This window comes from Prunus mume, linkage group LG6 (assembly GCF_029339155.1).
Source record: "Prunus mume cultivar Tortuosa linkage group LG6, ASM2933915v1, whole genome shotgun sequence".
Classification (NCBI taxonomy): domain Eukaryota; kingdom Viridiplantae; phylum Streptophyta; class Magnoliopsida; order Rosales; family Rosaceae; genus Prunus; species Prunus mume.
In genome coordinates this window covers 18,827,895-18,844,862 of record NC_142703.1, presented here as the reverse complement: position 1 = coordinate 18,844,862, position 16,968 = coordinate 18,827,895, and the positions used below count along the sequence as shown (strand labels likewise).

The 16,968-nt window shown below is 35.9% G+C and overlaps 2 protein-coding genes and 1 pseudogene across 2 annotated transcripts; all 3 read left to right on the top strand.

Moving 5' to 3' along the window:
* The first annotated feature begins 3,497 nt into the window (after positions 1-3,497).
* Positions 3,498-6,774, top strand: LOC103335619 (heme A synthase COX15-like). Its single transcript, XM_008238637.2, has 7 exons — positions 3,498-3,772; positions 4,261-4,559; positions 4,938-5,163; positions 5,245-5,490; positions 5,598-5,708; positions 6,133-6,264; positions 6,381-6,774. Exons 1-7 carry the CDS (start codon positions 3,608-3,610, stop codon positions 6,549-6,551), a joined length of 1,350 nt encoding a protein of 449 aa, XP_008236859.2. The 5' UTR covers positions 3,498-3,607; the 3' UTR covers positions 6,552-6,774.
* Positions 6,775-8,998: 2,224 nt separating this feature from the next.
* LOC148916328 (protein FAR1-RELATED SEQUENCE 5 pseudogene) lies at positions 8,999-10,075 on the top strand (annotated as a pseudogene).
* Positions 10,076-10,180: 105 nt separating this feature from the next.
* LOC107881421 (protein FAR1-RELATED SEQUENCE 1-like) lies at positions 10,181-11,063 on the top strand. Its single transcript, XM_089053735.1, has 2 exons — positions 10,181-10,884; positions 10,970-11,063. The coding sequence occupies exons 1-2, from the start codon at positions 10,181-10,183 to the stop codon at positions 11,061-11,063; spliced, it is 798 nt and encodes a 265-aa protein (XP_088909861.1).
* Positions 11,064-16,968: the final 5,905 nt, after the last annotated feature.

Below are 16,968 nucleotides of genomic sequence, written 5' to 3'. Positions count from 1 at the left end.
GCTTCTGAAAAAGGGCTTAAAAACTAAGCAAAATCTTCAAAACTGGGGGAGTAACTCAAAAAAATTAGGCTTCACAGTAAACCCACAACCAAACGGACCGGCCGACGATGTGGTTCAACCGCAGTGAGATAAACCGCAACCTACAGAACCAGTCACGGTTGTCAAAGATTGGTGCGGTTACTGAATCGAAAACAACACTTATGTCCTCTGTATGCAACAAGCTAGTGTCGGGGCACACACATAGAAGCTTTGATGGGATGTAGGCAAATGTGAATACGTTAAGTTTTGCAATATTATTCATTTATTTATTGTTTTGCTAATTTAATTTGCAAATAAAAGTGCTTCAGTATCACCATCTGAGTTTAGTGTGATGGTTAATCGTAGAAGAGTGTGATGATAATCCATGCACACAATTACAAATTCTTTATAACAAAAATTTAATCTAATCAAATTATACAACTTCTGGAGTATCAACTTTTATTTATTTATCATTTGGTGGTGTGGATTCAACTTTAGATCTTTTTTAGCATTATAAAAGGGAAATGCTGGTAGACACTAGTAAATTTTAATATTGACCATGTATATAATAGTATATCTTGTTTTGGACGAGTTTTAATGTAACCACTTTATAATTAGGTATTTCCTAGTGTGTTTTCTCCTTTTAAAGTAGTTGTTATTCCGTAAAAGTAAAAGAAAAGTAGAAGAGCTAATTTGTATGGGTTTTTGTTTCCTTGAAAACTTGAATTTTGAATTGTGTATGAAGTTTGTGGATTTCAGTTTGTGAAAATGGGAGAACGTGTTAAACTATACCCTAAATTTGTGTAAATATGAAACAGTAAATACGCCCAATTAAAACAATAAACACAATTAACGATAGGTAATAAAAGAGAAACAAAGGTAAAGAGAATGTAGCATGTGAACCTATGTTGCACCGATACGAATACAGATACGCCAATACAATAAATCTCCAAAAATATAATACGGGTACTACACCGATATGGTGATTAAGATAATATATATTTAAAAATAATATAAATATAAATAGATTGGGGGACACACATTTTGACACAAAATATGACACATTTTTTACCTTTAGATTAAAGAAGAAGCCAATAGTGTTAAACCTGAAAAATTTAATGGTCATAATTTATTAGGTGGCAAAAACAAGTGAACCTTCAAACAAAATAAAATAATTTAAATAACTAACAGAAAGAACATAAATTAGAATGATGTTTTTTCCTGGTTATTGGTTTAAGCAAAAGTTATAAGACAATCCGAGCTGGTTTTCCAATTGGGACATGGTTGTTTGTTGAATGATATAACAGCGGTAATGGTGGCAATCAATTTCCATAGTCTATCATTTACCTTGGAGTTTTGTTTCCAATGTCTCCAGATAAGTTTGAGTTTGTGGTTTTAGAAGCAAGGTGTTCACCAGTTCTGCTTCACTAGTAAGTTTCCTTACCATGAAACACCATTGACTTTGATGTACATGCTGCTCACTTTACATACTATGACTGGCATGCTAAAGATGGTGTTGCCCCCGCAGGTTTCAAAATTAATCTTATTTTTTAAGTGGAAGAGTGATCATTGGATGTTCAATGGATTTATGCAGAGCATTTTGCAACCTTGCTAGAGCATATAGCAAAATTGGAGGACGTCCTTTTCAATATCCAATTTGAACAACATTGGTTAGAGATCAGGACTGACTAACATGCAATAGGTATTATTTAAACAGCCGTCTTTTTATGTCGAATTTTTATTTCTTTTCCTTAACATAAGTGGGAATGGTCAAGTTGTATAAACTATTTTAGTTTCTTGTGAGTATGATACCTTGAAAATGACCGAATTGAACCAACGATAGGAGATGATATTGCCCCCTGGTTGTAAAGATAGGCGAGAAAGGTCGGCCAAACTATTGGTTTGGCAAGAGCAGATAGCAAAACGTCCTGCTTAGTGTGGTGCGATGTGTAGGCGTGCCAGCATCTAGGCCGAGACGGCCTAGAGTGCGATTTGTGATGCATGGATGTGGTGAATGGTTGAGTGCACATGGATCGGACTTCGTGTCAAATGATTGTGGCCGAGTGAGGAACAGTTCTCGGCCTTAAAGTTCACGGCCTGAGCAACAAGGCTATTTGTGGAGACGGTAGGGTGACTGATGGAGTGCCAAACTCGGTAGCTCGGCGATGCGCTGGGCTCGGTAGCGGAGCGGGTCAAAGATGGCACTCGGCTCAGTATCACAGTGGGTTCGAACTCGGCCAAGAGACAAGGGTCTCTTGGAGAAACTCGAATGGACCAAATGGGTGGCCGAACTCGGTAGCACACTGGTTTCAGACTCCTCAAGAAATGTGGGTATTTGGAGAAACCTGGATAGACTGATATTATGGTGTTCAAGAAAAGACTTAAAGAAATGCAAGTATCTCCAAGAACTCTTCTTGTTTATATAAAGATGGATGGCAATAAGGATTACCCACTCACCCAGAACAAGCTCTGGGATTTCGAAAGTTATAGAAGTTATTTCTACTCCTAGAAAGCATTAAAACTTTGACATGGCAGACAAAACGTTGAGGCTTTTTGATTTGGTATTTGAACTTTTCTTCCGTTGATGGGGGTCTTCTATTTATAGGGGAAGTGTTGGCTTCTTCAAGGCCTGTGCAGGTGTTAGGGTCGAGCAAATCGTGCAAATTTGACAAGTGGCGTCTTCTCACTTTGCGAAGGACCGTGATTTTGGGTGTAGGGCATGGTTCCATTTCGACCTAGGTCGAACCGAAAACTGAGAGATTGGGCAAATGTGGCACAGAGTTGAGTGGGCGGCGCGCCTCCATCACTAGGCCCCAGGCCCCTTGCACGGTTTGAGCTGCAGTAGGTCGGTTTCCATGTGCTTTGCCTGGGACGTAGTCATTCCATGTAGCAATGGGTGTGATTGATCAAGACTTCCAATTTCTTTTAGGCCTCAGACCTTTACTAACTTGGACTGGGCGGTGGGCCGTGGGTTTGTCTTTTGGCCTTGGGTCGAATGGTTTCGGCCCAAGCTCCACAAGGCCTCGTGGTTCCAGCCTGGGCCGAGTCCGTTGTCATGGTCATGGGCCTTTAAAGCTGGGTTTGTAATCAGGTCAGTTGGACCAAACTTGTGACAAAAATGGCCCATATCATGTCATTAATGCTCATGGGGCCCATACAGAAAATTTCTGGGATTTACTCTCACACCCACCAAGACACACCTCTGGGATTTCTTTGTGGGCCTTGAGTTTTGGCAGATCCTCTGTGGTCAAATTAACAGAATGTGTTTATTAATACAATCTTAAAACGTTTTAGGATGCAAATTAAGGAAATTTGATTCAAAAATATTTTACTTTAATTTTTAATTGGGTATAATGTCGTTAGCCCTAAAGTTATCTACTGTGGGTTACTGGGGCAATCAAACATTGTGGCTTTTCACATGAAAACTTCCTGCGTGGGTTGAAGATAGACCACGTGTTCGTTTGTTTAAAGAGGTCCCTAAACCGGTGTCGTTTGCTGGTCCAAGAGAAAGAAGGCATAAAATTTAGCCGCGAACAACCAAAACCGCTCCTAAACCCTCTCAGTTTCAGACTTCAGAGTTGAGAGAGAAATGTTTCGGAGCCGAGTCGTAGCGTTGTTTGTGAAGAACAACAGCAAAGCTCTGTACAATCTCAGGGGAACGACGCCGTCTAGGGTTCTGAACGAGGAATCTTATCGATTATTCTCTACTGGAGCCACACGCAAATGCTTGGATGGCTTTCGATCTTTCTCTAAGGTTCCTTTCTCTCTTTGTTTTTTAAAATTCTTCTGAATTCATTTTTGGAAAATAAATTCGAAAAAAGTATATTAAAGTTCAGTGCTTTAGATTTTGGATGGTGGATTGTAAATGCGGAATTAGGGAAGCTTTGCAGTTTCATTTCCAGCTGTGGATTTTTTATTTGAGTAGTATTTTTTCTGATAATCAAAACCATTCAGTTAAGAATTTTGAGATTTAATTATGAAATAATGGATTTTGAGTTTCATTTTGTTATTGTAACCAATGGGAAAAAGATATAGATTGGAATTAGAGAATCAGAGAACTGGGGGTTTTCAGTTGTAAACTTGTAGCATATCATCGAATGCAGCTGGTTTTCAATTTTTGAAGTAGCTCCTTTTCCCATGATGAATAAATGCACCAAAAACAAATTTTTGCAATTTAACTAGTTAGGCTGGGATGTGTTGTGAAATAATAAATAAAAAGGAAGTTTCTTATGCCATTTTCAGGGTAACTATGTACCATCTATGAGGAATATGTCCACTGTTGCTTCTGTAGGCATTGGAAATAAGGAGGGATTGAAGCTTCTTGTAAATGGAGGACCTCATGCTCAGAAAATGGTTGGCATTTGGCTTTTTGGCTCTGCTGCATGGGTATTTAGTATGGTGATACTTGGCGGTATTACACGACTAACGAGATCTGGTCTTTCGATGACTGATTGGAAATTTACTGGGGGGCTTCCTCCTCTCTCAGATGAGGATTGGTTGGTTGAGTTTGAGAAGTACAAGCAGTCCCCTGAGTATAAGCGGTTAGTGCAAAGTGGAAACAGCAGTGTACATTTTTGCAGCAATAGTTTTAGTTTTCATTTTAAGCACTTTTTAGCTCATAGTGATCTGCCTCTAAACTTGAAATTACATTAAAAGTCTTCCAGAATTGCTTAAGTTTGATTACAAATGCAATCCTCTATTGGCTGGAAGCAAAACAGAAAATGTGTGCTTTGAACTGAATGACTATATGAGTGATGATAATTTTACTGTTCATGTGTCTTTTTAGCTTTTTGTAGTTTACTTTAACCCAGATTTGTAGGATTGAAGAATTACATATTTGATATTACATTGTTGCTTTCAATGGGAGTTGAAGTTCTTTTGGACCCTTATAATGTTACCTGGTTCTTGGTCTCATGTAGTGTAAATCAAGGGATGAGTATTGAAGATTTCAAATTCATCTATTGGATGGAATATGCACATCGAATGTGGGGAAGGGGACTGGGAATTATGTTTGCGTTGCCCTTCTCGTATTTTCTCCGCAAGGGGTATATTACCGTACAACTTGGACTGAGACTCTCTGCTCTTTTTGGTCTTGGTGCTGGGCAGGGTTTAATTGGCTGGTGGATGGTTAAAAGTGGTTTAGAGGTCAGATATGGTTTCTCTTGTTGTGGTTTTGATTGAAATTTAATAAAAGCGATTAATTTTTGAAATAATTCTCTCTCACAGGAGCCAGCATCTGAATATGCTCAGCCAAGAGTAAGCCCTTACCGTCTTGCAGCCCATCTTACTTCAGCCTTTGCTATATACTGTGGCCTTTTATGGACGGGTCTTTCTGTTGTCATGCCTGAACCACCTTCTGAATCACTAGCTTGGGTTCATGGGGCAGCTAAGGTGAAGCGACTTGCCCTTCCTGTAAGCTTACTTGTCGGAGTAACTGCTGTCTCAGGAGCATTTGTAGCCGGGAATGATGCTGTATGTAATTTTTGTTTTCCTTCTTGCCTTTCACAATGAACTGAATGGATGGTATGTGGCTTTTGCTGAGTAGGAGATATAAATATGCTTGTGTGTGAAAATTCCAGGGGCATGCTTTTAATACTTTTCCAAAGATGGGGGATACATGGATCCCAGGGGATGTTTTTGACATGAAGCCACTAATCCGGAACTTCTTTGAGAATACATCTACTGTGCAGGTATCTTTCTGACCAAAGAATATATTTTATTTTAGTTTTTTGCAACTTAATGTTGCTATATGTTGCTCTAAGGTTGCTTTTATGATGACAAGGGAAATATTACCAAAAAAAAAAAAAAAAGAGTTAAAAATTGGAAAGATGTCTTATTTTAAGTTTCTTCCTTCAGTAAAAAAACATCTGTTTTCTGTAGTAACAAATGAAATGTGATTATGTTATCATCATAATGTGTTTCGGCTAGCAGCCGTTTCTATGTCTTCTTTGAGCTTAATTTCTTGTGATGAAAACCATTTTCTTTAGGCGACTATGCTTTTGTGAAATTATAGAATTCTTAAATCTTCTACTGCGTATTAGCTTGTTCTGTAATCTTTTCAAATTTCAAACATGAAGTAGGATTGTGATTAATTATTGTTCTTCCTGTTTGTAGCTTGATCATCGTATCCTTGCAACTGCAACTTTATTTTCAATTGGTGCTTTGTGGTGGTCAACAAGGAAGTTTGACATACATCCTGCAGTTCGGTCTTTGATTGGAAGTGCTGTAGGCATGGCTGGCCTTCAGGTATATATGGTTTCCAACTTTTCATTCCTTTTTTTCTCTTCTCCTTCGAATTATTTCATTAGTTTGACCAGGTTGATTTTAATTGCTTTGCACAATTCGTTGTGTTATCTTTTCAGGTCACACTGGGAATATCTACACTGCTGTCATATGTGCCTGTAGAGCTTGGTACAGCACATCAAGCTGGGGCTTTGACTCTCCTGACACTGATGATCCTTCTCAATCACACTTTGCGTAGGCCATCACCGTCTCTTCTTAAATCTCTACCGCAAGTTGCAAAGACAATCTAGATGACTTTGTAGTACATTTTTGAACAACTATTTGACATTTTAATTGGATGAAACAAAAAGAGTTATTGAATTCTTGTGCTCTATGTATATATCGCTGGTGATAAAGCTGGGAGTTATTTTCTAGATGTGCAGAGATGTGCTTGTAGTTCGGACTTTTATTCCATTGTTATCGAGTGACCACCAGTTCTTCAGCTTACCGAGGACACCTTTGAGTGGTAAGTGGTAATTCCTGATTCTGAGATGGAGCATAGTGAGCCTGAGATTTTGGGGCAGTTTTGCATTTGGGGAATATTAATTTGTGATATATATAGGTTCCGGTATTATGATTTCTGATATGAGTTCTTTTCCTACCATAAGTATTTGTGATGGTTGATACTAGTCTATATCTACATCAGAAGTCTCAGTCTCATTTGAATCATATACCCGAAAGAAAAAAAAAGAACACTGAAAACTACGATTGGTTCATATCAGGCCCATAAGTATGCCCACCTCTTAAGGGATTTAATCCATATTGACGACAATGTCGAACTACTTGAGAGAGAGAAAGAAAGTTGGGCTGATTAAATCGAATGCAAATAATAAGATTAAAGATGGGTCTTTCTGCTGGTGATTAAAAAGCTTGATGTAATGTAACGCGGCTCGTTAATAATTTGTTTGTTGTAATTAAATTTAATGAAGATTGGGCTGAATAACTGCAAGCTAGCCCTTGGGTGAGAGTTGGAAGCTGAAGAGGAAAAGCGACACAAAGTTGGGTTGGGCTTGGGCCTCTATACCCAAAGTTGTTGAGGGAGCTTCTAGAATGTGGAGGTTATTATGAGGAGGTTATGTGCGGAATGATAACAACCGTCAGTTTCAAATGAACGGTTTAGATTTAAGTAGGAAGTTTTGTTACAACCGGGTTAAAATTACCCATCACAAAATGAGCAACCCGGAACTTCTCTCTCATATCTCCTCTTTTCTTTGAAACAGAGGTCCAAAGTCCTATGTCTGAAACTTCCTCTGGAAGACAAACAAGAGCTGCCCCTTTCCAACTTCCGAAGCCGAATTTGCTACTCCGAAAAGAAAAAAACAAAGACACTCAACTGTGGAGAACGCTGCTGAAGGAGGAGGAACAAGGGTTGAAGCCCACAACTCAATTCTTTCACTGGTATGTGATTTTTCAGCCATATTACAAATCCTTTTATTCAAAAAATATTCTATTTTGTTAGCCCCTGTCATTAATGTTGTAGAAAATGGCTCATCATTACCCATTACCTAAGAGCTCTCTTATTTTGTCTTTGTGTCACAAAAATTATTTGCAAGATCGTCATAGTAGAGAGAAGAAGAAAAAGAGACAAATGATATGTTGAAAGAGCCTCCAGTAGTCTCTCACTCGCCTAACTTTGCACTCCGTTTCTGAACAAGTAAAACCCAAGTTTTGAAGAACTTGCAGTACTCTTCTTCAACTCCAATTGTGATGGTAAGTCAAACACTGCAAAACCACTTCTCTTTGTTTCTAAGTTTCACTCATTTTGCTTTTAATGTTTTCCAATTTCTTGTAATCATTATTATTTTTTTGTTATCTTTTGTATTTATATTTCATTTGAAAACTTGATTTTTACAGTTTTTATTTTATTTTCATACATAAATATTCTTTCTTGCTTTTAACCCCTTATTGCTTTGGGTTTTATTATGATGCCTTTAGTATATTGACTTTAAGCTTTGTTGAATCAACAATTAATAAATAATGAAAATAACAACACGTTAATCTAATGGTGATCTTTATGGGTATTGCATACATATAGTAAAAACAAGTTCTCTAAAAATATATTGGGTTTGTCCTGCCTCAATTTATTTTATGGATTTCTAATAATTGATAATCTGCTACAGGTTGACACAAGTTTGCATCTTAATTTTCCACATGTGCTCTTATGGAAAAGTTTAATTGAATCAACATAGAGGAGACATTAAACGGAAGCAAGAAACAGAAGGATCAATTTTGCTCCATAACATAGGGGAGTTGCATTCAAATTCTTGGATTTGTTGCTGGTAAGTTGTTTTTTTAAATCATTATAAATGTCTTTGTTTTCAACTGATGATGGTACAAGATTTAAATTGCTTTCATGATTATTTTGTTTTGTTTTAGCTATTTCTGAAATGTTTGATTCAAATGTTATCTAAGGTATCAATAATATGTGAGTAAAATGGTTGGGGACTCAGAGGAGAATGATGATTATGTAATCGCTGATGAAATGATTTTCATTCCTGAAGTCAGAAATGAGGAAAGACCAAAAGTTGGGATGAAGTTTGATTCACTTGATTTAGTTTATGATTTCTACAATACGTATGCTTTATTGGCTGGCTTTAGTATTCGACGCCATTCCAGCGGAAGGGAAAAATACAATAAAGAAATTCTAAGAAAAGAATTTGTATGTTGCAAACAATGTGTGTTTAAAAAAGAAGAGCCTATGGCGGTAAAAAGACACCGAGGGATAAGTAGATGTGGTTGCAAGGCTAGAGTTGTTGTTGTGAAGGTTTCTAGGTGCAAGCAGTATGCTTTCTCTCTCGTTGTAGAGGGACACAATCATACGATGACGCCCCCAGAAAGAGTGCATTTTATGAGATCACACCGTCATATTTCAAAACCTGCAAAGCTACTGACAAAACAACTCGGTTCAACTGATATACCTACTCATAAAAAGATGAGTATTTTGGAGGTGCAATCTGGAGGAATGGAGAAAATTGGTTTTACCAAAAAGGATATTTACAATTTTGAATATTATGAGAGTAGCCTGATGAAGAACCATGATGTTGAACTGGTGACTGAGTATTTTTTAGCTGAACAGAAAAACAATAGATCATTTTATTTCAAGATTGAGGGAGATTCTAATGACAGGCTTACTCGATGTTTTTGGGCAGATGCAACTTCTAGACGAGCATACGGGTTTTATGGAGATGTTGTCGTGCTCGATACCACATTCAACACGAATCGATATGGCTTGCCATTTGCACCAATGTTGGGGGTTAATAACCATGGTCAGACAATTGTTTTCGCATGTGCATTTTTAAGTAAGGAAACGACTGAGTCATTTATTTGGATGTTTGAGGAGTTTAAGAAAGCTATGCCAGGTGGTGAGCCAAAAATGATCATTACAGATCAAGATGCAGCTATGGCTAGAGCGATTTTTGAAGTATTCACCACTACATTTCATCGACTTTGCATATGGCACATCACAACCAAGTTCTCTGATAAACTACCACGGACTGTTTATGAGGAATATTGGAAAGATTTTAAGGAAACCATCTGGGAGATTGACAATATAGATGAATTTGAAGAAAAATGGTATGCAATTGTTACAAAATCTGGTTTGACTGACCATCCATGGCTGAGTTCAGATTTTGATTTGCGAAAATCATGGGTTCCAGCCTATGTAAAACATATTTTTGCTGCTGGAATGTCAAGCAGTCAAAGAGCAGAAGGCTCTCATGCATTTTTCAAGCAATATATGTCAAGGAGAAATTCATTAATGGATCTCATAACATGATTTCAAAGGGCACTTTTCCATCAACGTCAAAATGAGTTACTTGCTGATCACATTGATGCATTTGAAAAGCCTCAATGTGCTTTATTGATGACAATGGATAAACAAATGGCTGAAATATACACAAACGCAATGTTTCAAAGGTTTGAACATGAGCTAATGCAAAGTTTACCATGTTTTATGGAACTGAAAATGGATGACGCTTCCAAAGCTATCTATAAAGTGAGTGAAAGTAAAAGGGGGAAAACAAGAGTGAAAGAAGTTGTATATGATAAGTATTCCGATCAATGGTCATGTAGTTGTAAAGGATTTGAATTTATTGGAATTCTTTGTTGCCATGCGCTGGCATTGTTAAAAAGGGAGCAAATTGAATATCTGCCCAATAAATACATTTTGAATAGATGGAAGAAAACTGCAAAATCTGGACTTGTGTCAGATTCAAATGGCAATGAAATTAAAGATTGTGAGAACAATTTTCTCCAAATAAAGCGAAGTAGAATGTCCAGACTTGCTTCAGATGTAATTGAGCATGCCTTAATGTCCGAAGAAGGTTATGAGCTATTGTCGAATAATCTAAATGATACGCGGGTGACGTTGAAGTTATTGAATGATGGGGTTGGTCTTAGTGAATTTGGAGGATCCAGCTCTCAAACACAATATTTGAAGGACCCTAAAAGAGTAACGCACAAAGGAGGCTCGAAACGAGTAAAGGGAGCAAAGGAAACGAGAATGGAGCGAGGGATCCGACATTGTCAGCAGTGTGGACAAATTAGTCATGATATAAGACGATGTCCAAGAATGGCGAACACACCGTAAGATTGTACAAATATTTATAAATAATAGCTAAAATTCCAAGTGGTTTATTTTATTGTAATATTATGCTTGGTGTTTATGCAGGACATCCCCATCAAACAATGAAGAATCAACTCCGATCAATCTTAGTGACCCGTTATTCGATGAATTTGATAGCATGCACGGACCTACCAAGTGATTTATATTTTTACTATACGAAGCTCATTTGCCGTCAATATTGGTGAGCTTTAATATGAAGAAATCTTATTATTTTGTGTTGTTTCATTTTGTATCAACTTTTGTGTTTTTTTCCTTGATTGGTTTCAGTTTTCTTTGAAGTTTTTTTGTTTCTCGATTGGTGGTGTTAATTTTTTGGAGCCTTTCTTTCTTGCTTTCTGTTTGGGCCAAAATTGACACACCCACAGTAAAATTAGGCCCGAATAAAGCCGCAAAAAATCAAAGAAAGATGGAAGCCCAAAAAACCGAAGAGACCAGCCCAAGGCTCATCAGAGCAAACAAGGCTAATCTAGGGTCTCACAGGCCCAATATAATAGGAAGATGGAGCCCAGAAATAGGAACAATCCCACGTGACATCTCTGGGATAAAGAAAAGTCAGCAATGGCAACTGTCATAGAAGAAGTGATTGAAGGGTTCATGACATCAAGTTGATTCTGAAAAAACTGAAGATCAAATCCCTCTTACATATATATATATATATATATTCAGAGATTTTTCTTCTGTCTTTTCAGAGAAGGTAATTCTCCCAAGGAGATAAGCAAGTTACAATCTCAGAGAGGGATAAGCGAGAAAGGGAGGCTGTCAGAAAAGGAATCAAACTAACCATCACGGGTAAAATATCACAAGGGGCAGTTGAAATTGGGAAAGAGATTAGGTTCCTTTTCAAGAAAATCAGGGAAGTGATTGCCTATTTGAGAGCCTATCTGCCAAAACTGAAGAAATCCTATTTTCTTTCCTTCCATTAAAGAAGAGAAAAAGGGGGGAGATATCTTTGCCGCCCAATAAATAAACACAATCACCCTACTCCAGAAAAGAAACAGTTTTACTATAAATACAAGAAGGAGTGAACAGGGTAGAGGACACACAAAAACAACAACAAACACAACAACAAAAAAATCATCACCCAATCAAACAAAGATCCTACACAAAGAAAACCGTCAAAGGACAAGTTCAAAATCAACCAACAAGCCCACTTGAATTTCAAGTGAAACCAGCTCCAGATCAGGATCCACAAAATCCAGATTTAAGAAACAAGTCATTCAAAACGAGATTTCTTTCGTTACAAATTTGGTTCAGCAAACCAAGTCAGGCAGGGTTTGAGTCTCCTCCAAATATGGAAAACCTCAACAAAATTCACAAAGGCAGTCTCTAGCCCACAAGCCCTAAAAGCATCACTCCTGCCCGTGCAGATTGAGAAAATTGCGTTCTGCCCACTCAAAAGCCTCACAAAAGCATGAGGTACATCAAAGCTCTGCCAGAATCAGCCTTTGGTATCGATTTACAAGTTGAAGCCTAGCAGCCAAGGTTGTCAATCGTCTCCAGTCCAGCGGGCATTTCCAGTCCAGCCCAGAACAGAACCTTCCATCTCGATAGAAATGGAGTTCCAACTGTATCTTCATCTCTCTAGCATGAGTATTTATTGTTATAGTTTTGTAAAGGCATTCTGCCTAAAAAGTTTAAATTCCATCAACCATTCTGGCCAGAACAACCTCTTTATACTGAGATAAATTGTTAAAGTCCTCACCAGTCTGAGGCAAGAAAAGAACTTACTTGGGAGATATTCCTCACCCAAATTCACAATCGTTTGTTTGCAGAAATCAGTAACTTGGGGCGCAAGTTATCCATTCCAAACTAAGTCTGCTAGAATTTTTATTACTAGCGATGGCACGCTCGCACACCAAATAAAGCTGACTTGTTGACCAGTTTATGGTTCTCAAGGCAGTGGGGAACTTTGCCCTTCCATCATAGGAGTAAACCAAGAACGGGCAAACACTTTCTTTTGCCTTTGTATTTTTCTGATGTTAGACGTTTTAGGATTTTTTTTCTTTCTTTTAAATAATCTCCCTCTTGAGATATTTGACAATTCTTTTTTATGGCAATTGGACCTAGATTTTTGACTTATGGAAGATTGTTGTCATTGAGAACCTTCATCAATTTGGCTTTTTTTATGACAGTTGGACCTATCAACTCTTAATTTTGACAATGCGCATGAAAGGTTGTCACATCCTTTTTTGAGAAAAGACATTATATACATTCGATGTATATTGCGTGTATATTGTTCGTCTATTGCTTGTTATTGCAAGCTTATTAATTGCGTATTGATTGTTCATTGTCTTTGTATAGTCATTTATTGCCTTTTATGATAATACGGGGACAGTACAAGGCAATTGGGGGCAATACTGTGGCAATATAAAGGCAATTACGGGCAATGCAGTGGCAAAATGAAGGCAATTGGAGGCTATATCGTGCCAATATTAGGGCAATATGAGGCTGTGCATTGGCAATACAAAAACTCCAATAGTCCACGATTTTGGTGCACGATTTTGTAAACATTGCTATCTGAAGGATACATAAAATTTTGTGATAAGGTTATGGGATTATTTTGTACTAGTTATATGTTGTTGTTTGTATTTGTTCTTTTGCTACTTTTGCTATCTTTCTTTATAATATATGTTTGTGGAATCCCTCAAAGTAAACATATACTGAGAAAAAAAAAATAAGAGTGAAGATATAGACAAGGAGAAATATTATGTGATTGGACAATGCTTCTGAATGATGTGTGAGGTTTTTCAGAAAAAAATATGCCATTATTTTATGTGATTAGACTGATAGAGATACTTTACTGATTCCCTATGCGGTGTCATATTGACAACTTATTGAACACCTTTGACGTGTTTAAAGATTTAGATGCACGCACCCATGATGACTTCAAACCATTGTTCAATTATTATATATGTAGATTATTATAACAAAACATATACTTTTACAGCCTTATATATGAAAGGAAACTAATACTTGTATTATTAAAATTAGATAATGAACATTAAGGACATATACTTGTAATGTTGGTTATTGCAAAATATATTTTTACGATTGAAAGGAAAGAGAGTTATCAAAAAATTCCGAACATTCACGGGAGATGCTTGTTGATTTAGATTATTGAAGTGGAAGTTAATAAAGATATATAACTAGGGTTGAGAGGAAAGTGAGTTATCAAAATGCATTTGGATTTTTCATTATGAAATGGATTATTTATAGCTTCCCCAAGTTTTATAATGTCACAAGGAGTTCCTAAGAATTTTCGGTGTATTTTTTGGATTTTTAATTGATTTATTATGAATTTTAGAAGTGAAATCAAGAAAAATATTATTAAATATTATAGGCAACATGTTGTTAAGTTATAGAACATCAACTAATATTTTATATTGTTTAGAAATAAATTTGAGTTTTCGTTATCATTTTATATTTTTATAATTAAAATTTTATACTTTAAGATTTGAGGGTGTATAGAATGTCAGGAGGGGTTCCTAGAAATTTTATCTGCAATTTTTGGATTTTTAATTAATGTATTATGAATTTTAGAAGTTGAATTCATGAAAAATAATATGAAATAGTGTAGGGTGGCAGCAGCTGAAGATGGCGCCATTATCCAATAGGTGGCGTCCCATGATTGCTCCACATGTTGTTTTGATTATTTTTTTTCAAGTTTATATTTAAAATTTCATTCAAAATTTATCAAAAATACAACGAAAATTGCTACAAACTCCTTATGACATTATCTTCGACTTTGGAGATTGACAATAAAGATTCCGCATATTTGAGTTCATGGTAATTATTGGATCAAAGAACACGAATATTAGGTTATAAAACATAAACTAGTGTTTTAGACTGCTTAGAATCAAAGTTGAGTTTTTATTATTAATTTACATTTGTATAACTCAAAATTATACTTTTAGAACTTGAATGTGTAGAGAATGTCACAAGAAGTTTCTAGGAATTTTCGATGTATTTATTGGACTTTTAATTAATTTTTTATGAATTTTAGAAGTTAAATTCAAGATAAATATATTAAATCATACTGAGCGACATGTGGCCGCAGCTGAAGGTGGTGCCGTCAGTGTTTCCCTCAACAAGTGGCGACCCACGATTGGTCGACACCCTTTAATATTATTTTTCTTAGTATTTAAATTTTAAAATGCATAATAAATAAATTAAAAATCATAAAAATACATCGAAAATTGCTACAAACTCCTCACGACATCATTCTCGATTATGGAGGTCCAAAATCATGATTTAACATATTGGAGTTTACAATAATCGTTTGATCAAATAACTTGAGTGTTATGTTATGAAACATTAACTAGTGTTTTAAATTGTTTAGAAACAAAGTTGAGTTTTTGTTATCAGTTTATATTTTTATAAGTGGAAGTTATATTTTTAGAGTTTGAGGGCATAGAGAATGCCACAAGGAGTCCATAGGACTTTCTGGTGTATTTTTTAGATTTTTAATTAATTTATTATGAATTTAGAAGTTAAATCCCAAAAAAATAATATTAAATTATAGAGAATCACACATGGCAATCCCAAAAAGGAGGGTTATCATTATTTTCGACAGATGGCGTCTTACGATTGCGCCACATTTCATTATTATTATATTGTTATTTACCCTAAATTATTATTATATTGTGTGGATTGTGAATTATTATTATATTGTTATGTATCCTAAATTATTATTATATTACATTTAACCCTAAATTATTATTATATTCCTTTTTACCATAAACTATTATTATCTACCTTAAATTATTACTATATTAATTTTTACCCTATATTGTTATTATATTTTCTTTTACCCTAAATTATTATTATATTTCCTTTTACCCTATATTATTATTAAATTCTCACCTCTGTACCAAAATTTTATTTTATTCATATATTGCTTTTTATCCTAAATGACTATTATTTTGCAATATCACGTGGATTTAAATGAAAAAATATATTTTAAACATAATTTAAATTTTAAAACAATTGTATTACAAGCTAAAAGATTATTTTTAAAATTTAAAAATTTAAAAATATAAAAATAAAAAATAATAAAAAACCTACAACTCTCTCTCTCTCTTTCTCTCCCCTCACCCTTCGCCCACCCAACCCCTTTACGCTATCTCTCCCCTTTTCCAAGCCCCGTACCAACCACCCTGAAGAAAAAAACAGTAGCCTGACCCCATCCCTTTTCTTTCTTCTTTTAAATAACAACCCAGCCCCTCCCAACCCCTACCCCTACCCCCAGACAACCATACTCTTATCAGTACACCCACCCCAAATTGAATCACATGATGCTTTTGCTCTTACTTCTTATGCATTCAGAAATCCTCCAAATCAACTTGTATTGGCTCAATTTGCATCTCTTCAAATATTATCTTGTCCCATCAAAAGAAAAAAAATACAAATATGGCTAAAACCCAAACCCAGAAAGAATGCTTTTTCAAATTTCATTTAAAAAGAAGAATTATGAAGAACAATCAAAATAGAAAAAGTGGGCATGATTATTAATCTAAAATCTATGGGAAGTTCATGATGAAAATGGTACATGAACATTTCTTTGTAAAATTTGGTGGAAAATCAGAATATGTAAAAAATATATATATACATTAGAAAAAAAGGGAGGAAATTCATTCATCCCAGCCCAGCTCTCTCTCCCTTCTTCCAGCCCTATCACCAGCCAACTGAGAAAAAAAAAACCAGCGAAGCCACCCCATCCCCAACCCAACCTCTCTCTCTCTCTCTACATACACACACACACACACACACACACACCACAGAATGTTCTCAAGAACTCAGCTATATTATATATTTGTGGAATCCCTCAAAGTAAACATATACTGAGAAAAAAAAAATAGAGTGAAGATATAGTCACTCATATAGATGAGGAGAAATATTCAATAATATTTTAAAAATGGTTTTGACTGATGTGTGAGGTTTTTCAGAAAAAGTGTGCCATCATTTTATGTGATTGGACATAATAGAGATACTTGACTGATTCACCATACGACGTCGTATTGACAACTTATTGAACACCTTTGACG

Excerpts from the sequence above, each read along its gene's own strand:
- LOC103335619 (XM_008238637.2), top strand. The coding sequence starts at position 3,608 with ATGTTTCGGAGCCGAGTCGTAGCGTTGTTTGTGAAGAACAACAGCAAA. Across the intron at positions 5,491-5,597 it reads TTGTAGCCGGGAATGATGCT|GGGCATGCTTTTAATACTTT; the intron begins GTATGTAATTTT and ends TGAAAATTCCAG. Across the intron at positions 5,709-6,132 it reads AGAATACATCTACTGTGCAG|CTTGATCATCGTATCCTTGC; the intron begins GTATCTTTCTGA and ends TCCTGTTTGTAG.
- LOC107881421 (XM_089053735.1), top strand. The coding sequence starts at position 10,181 with ATGGCTGAAATATACACAAACGCAATGTTTCAAAGGTTTGAACATGAG. Across the intron at positions 10,885-10,969 it reads CCAAGAATGGCGAACACACC|GACATCCCCATCAAACAATG; the intron begins GTAAGATTGTAC and ends GTGTTTATGCAG.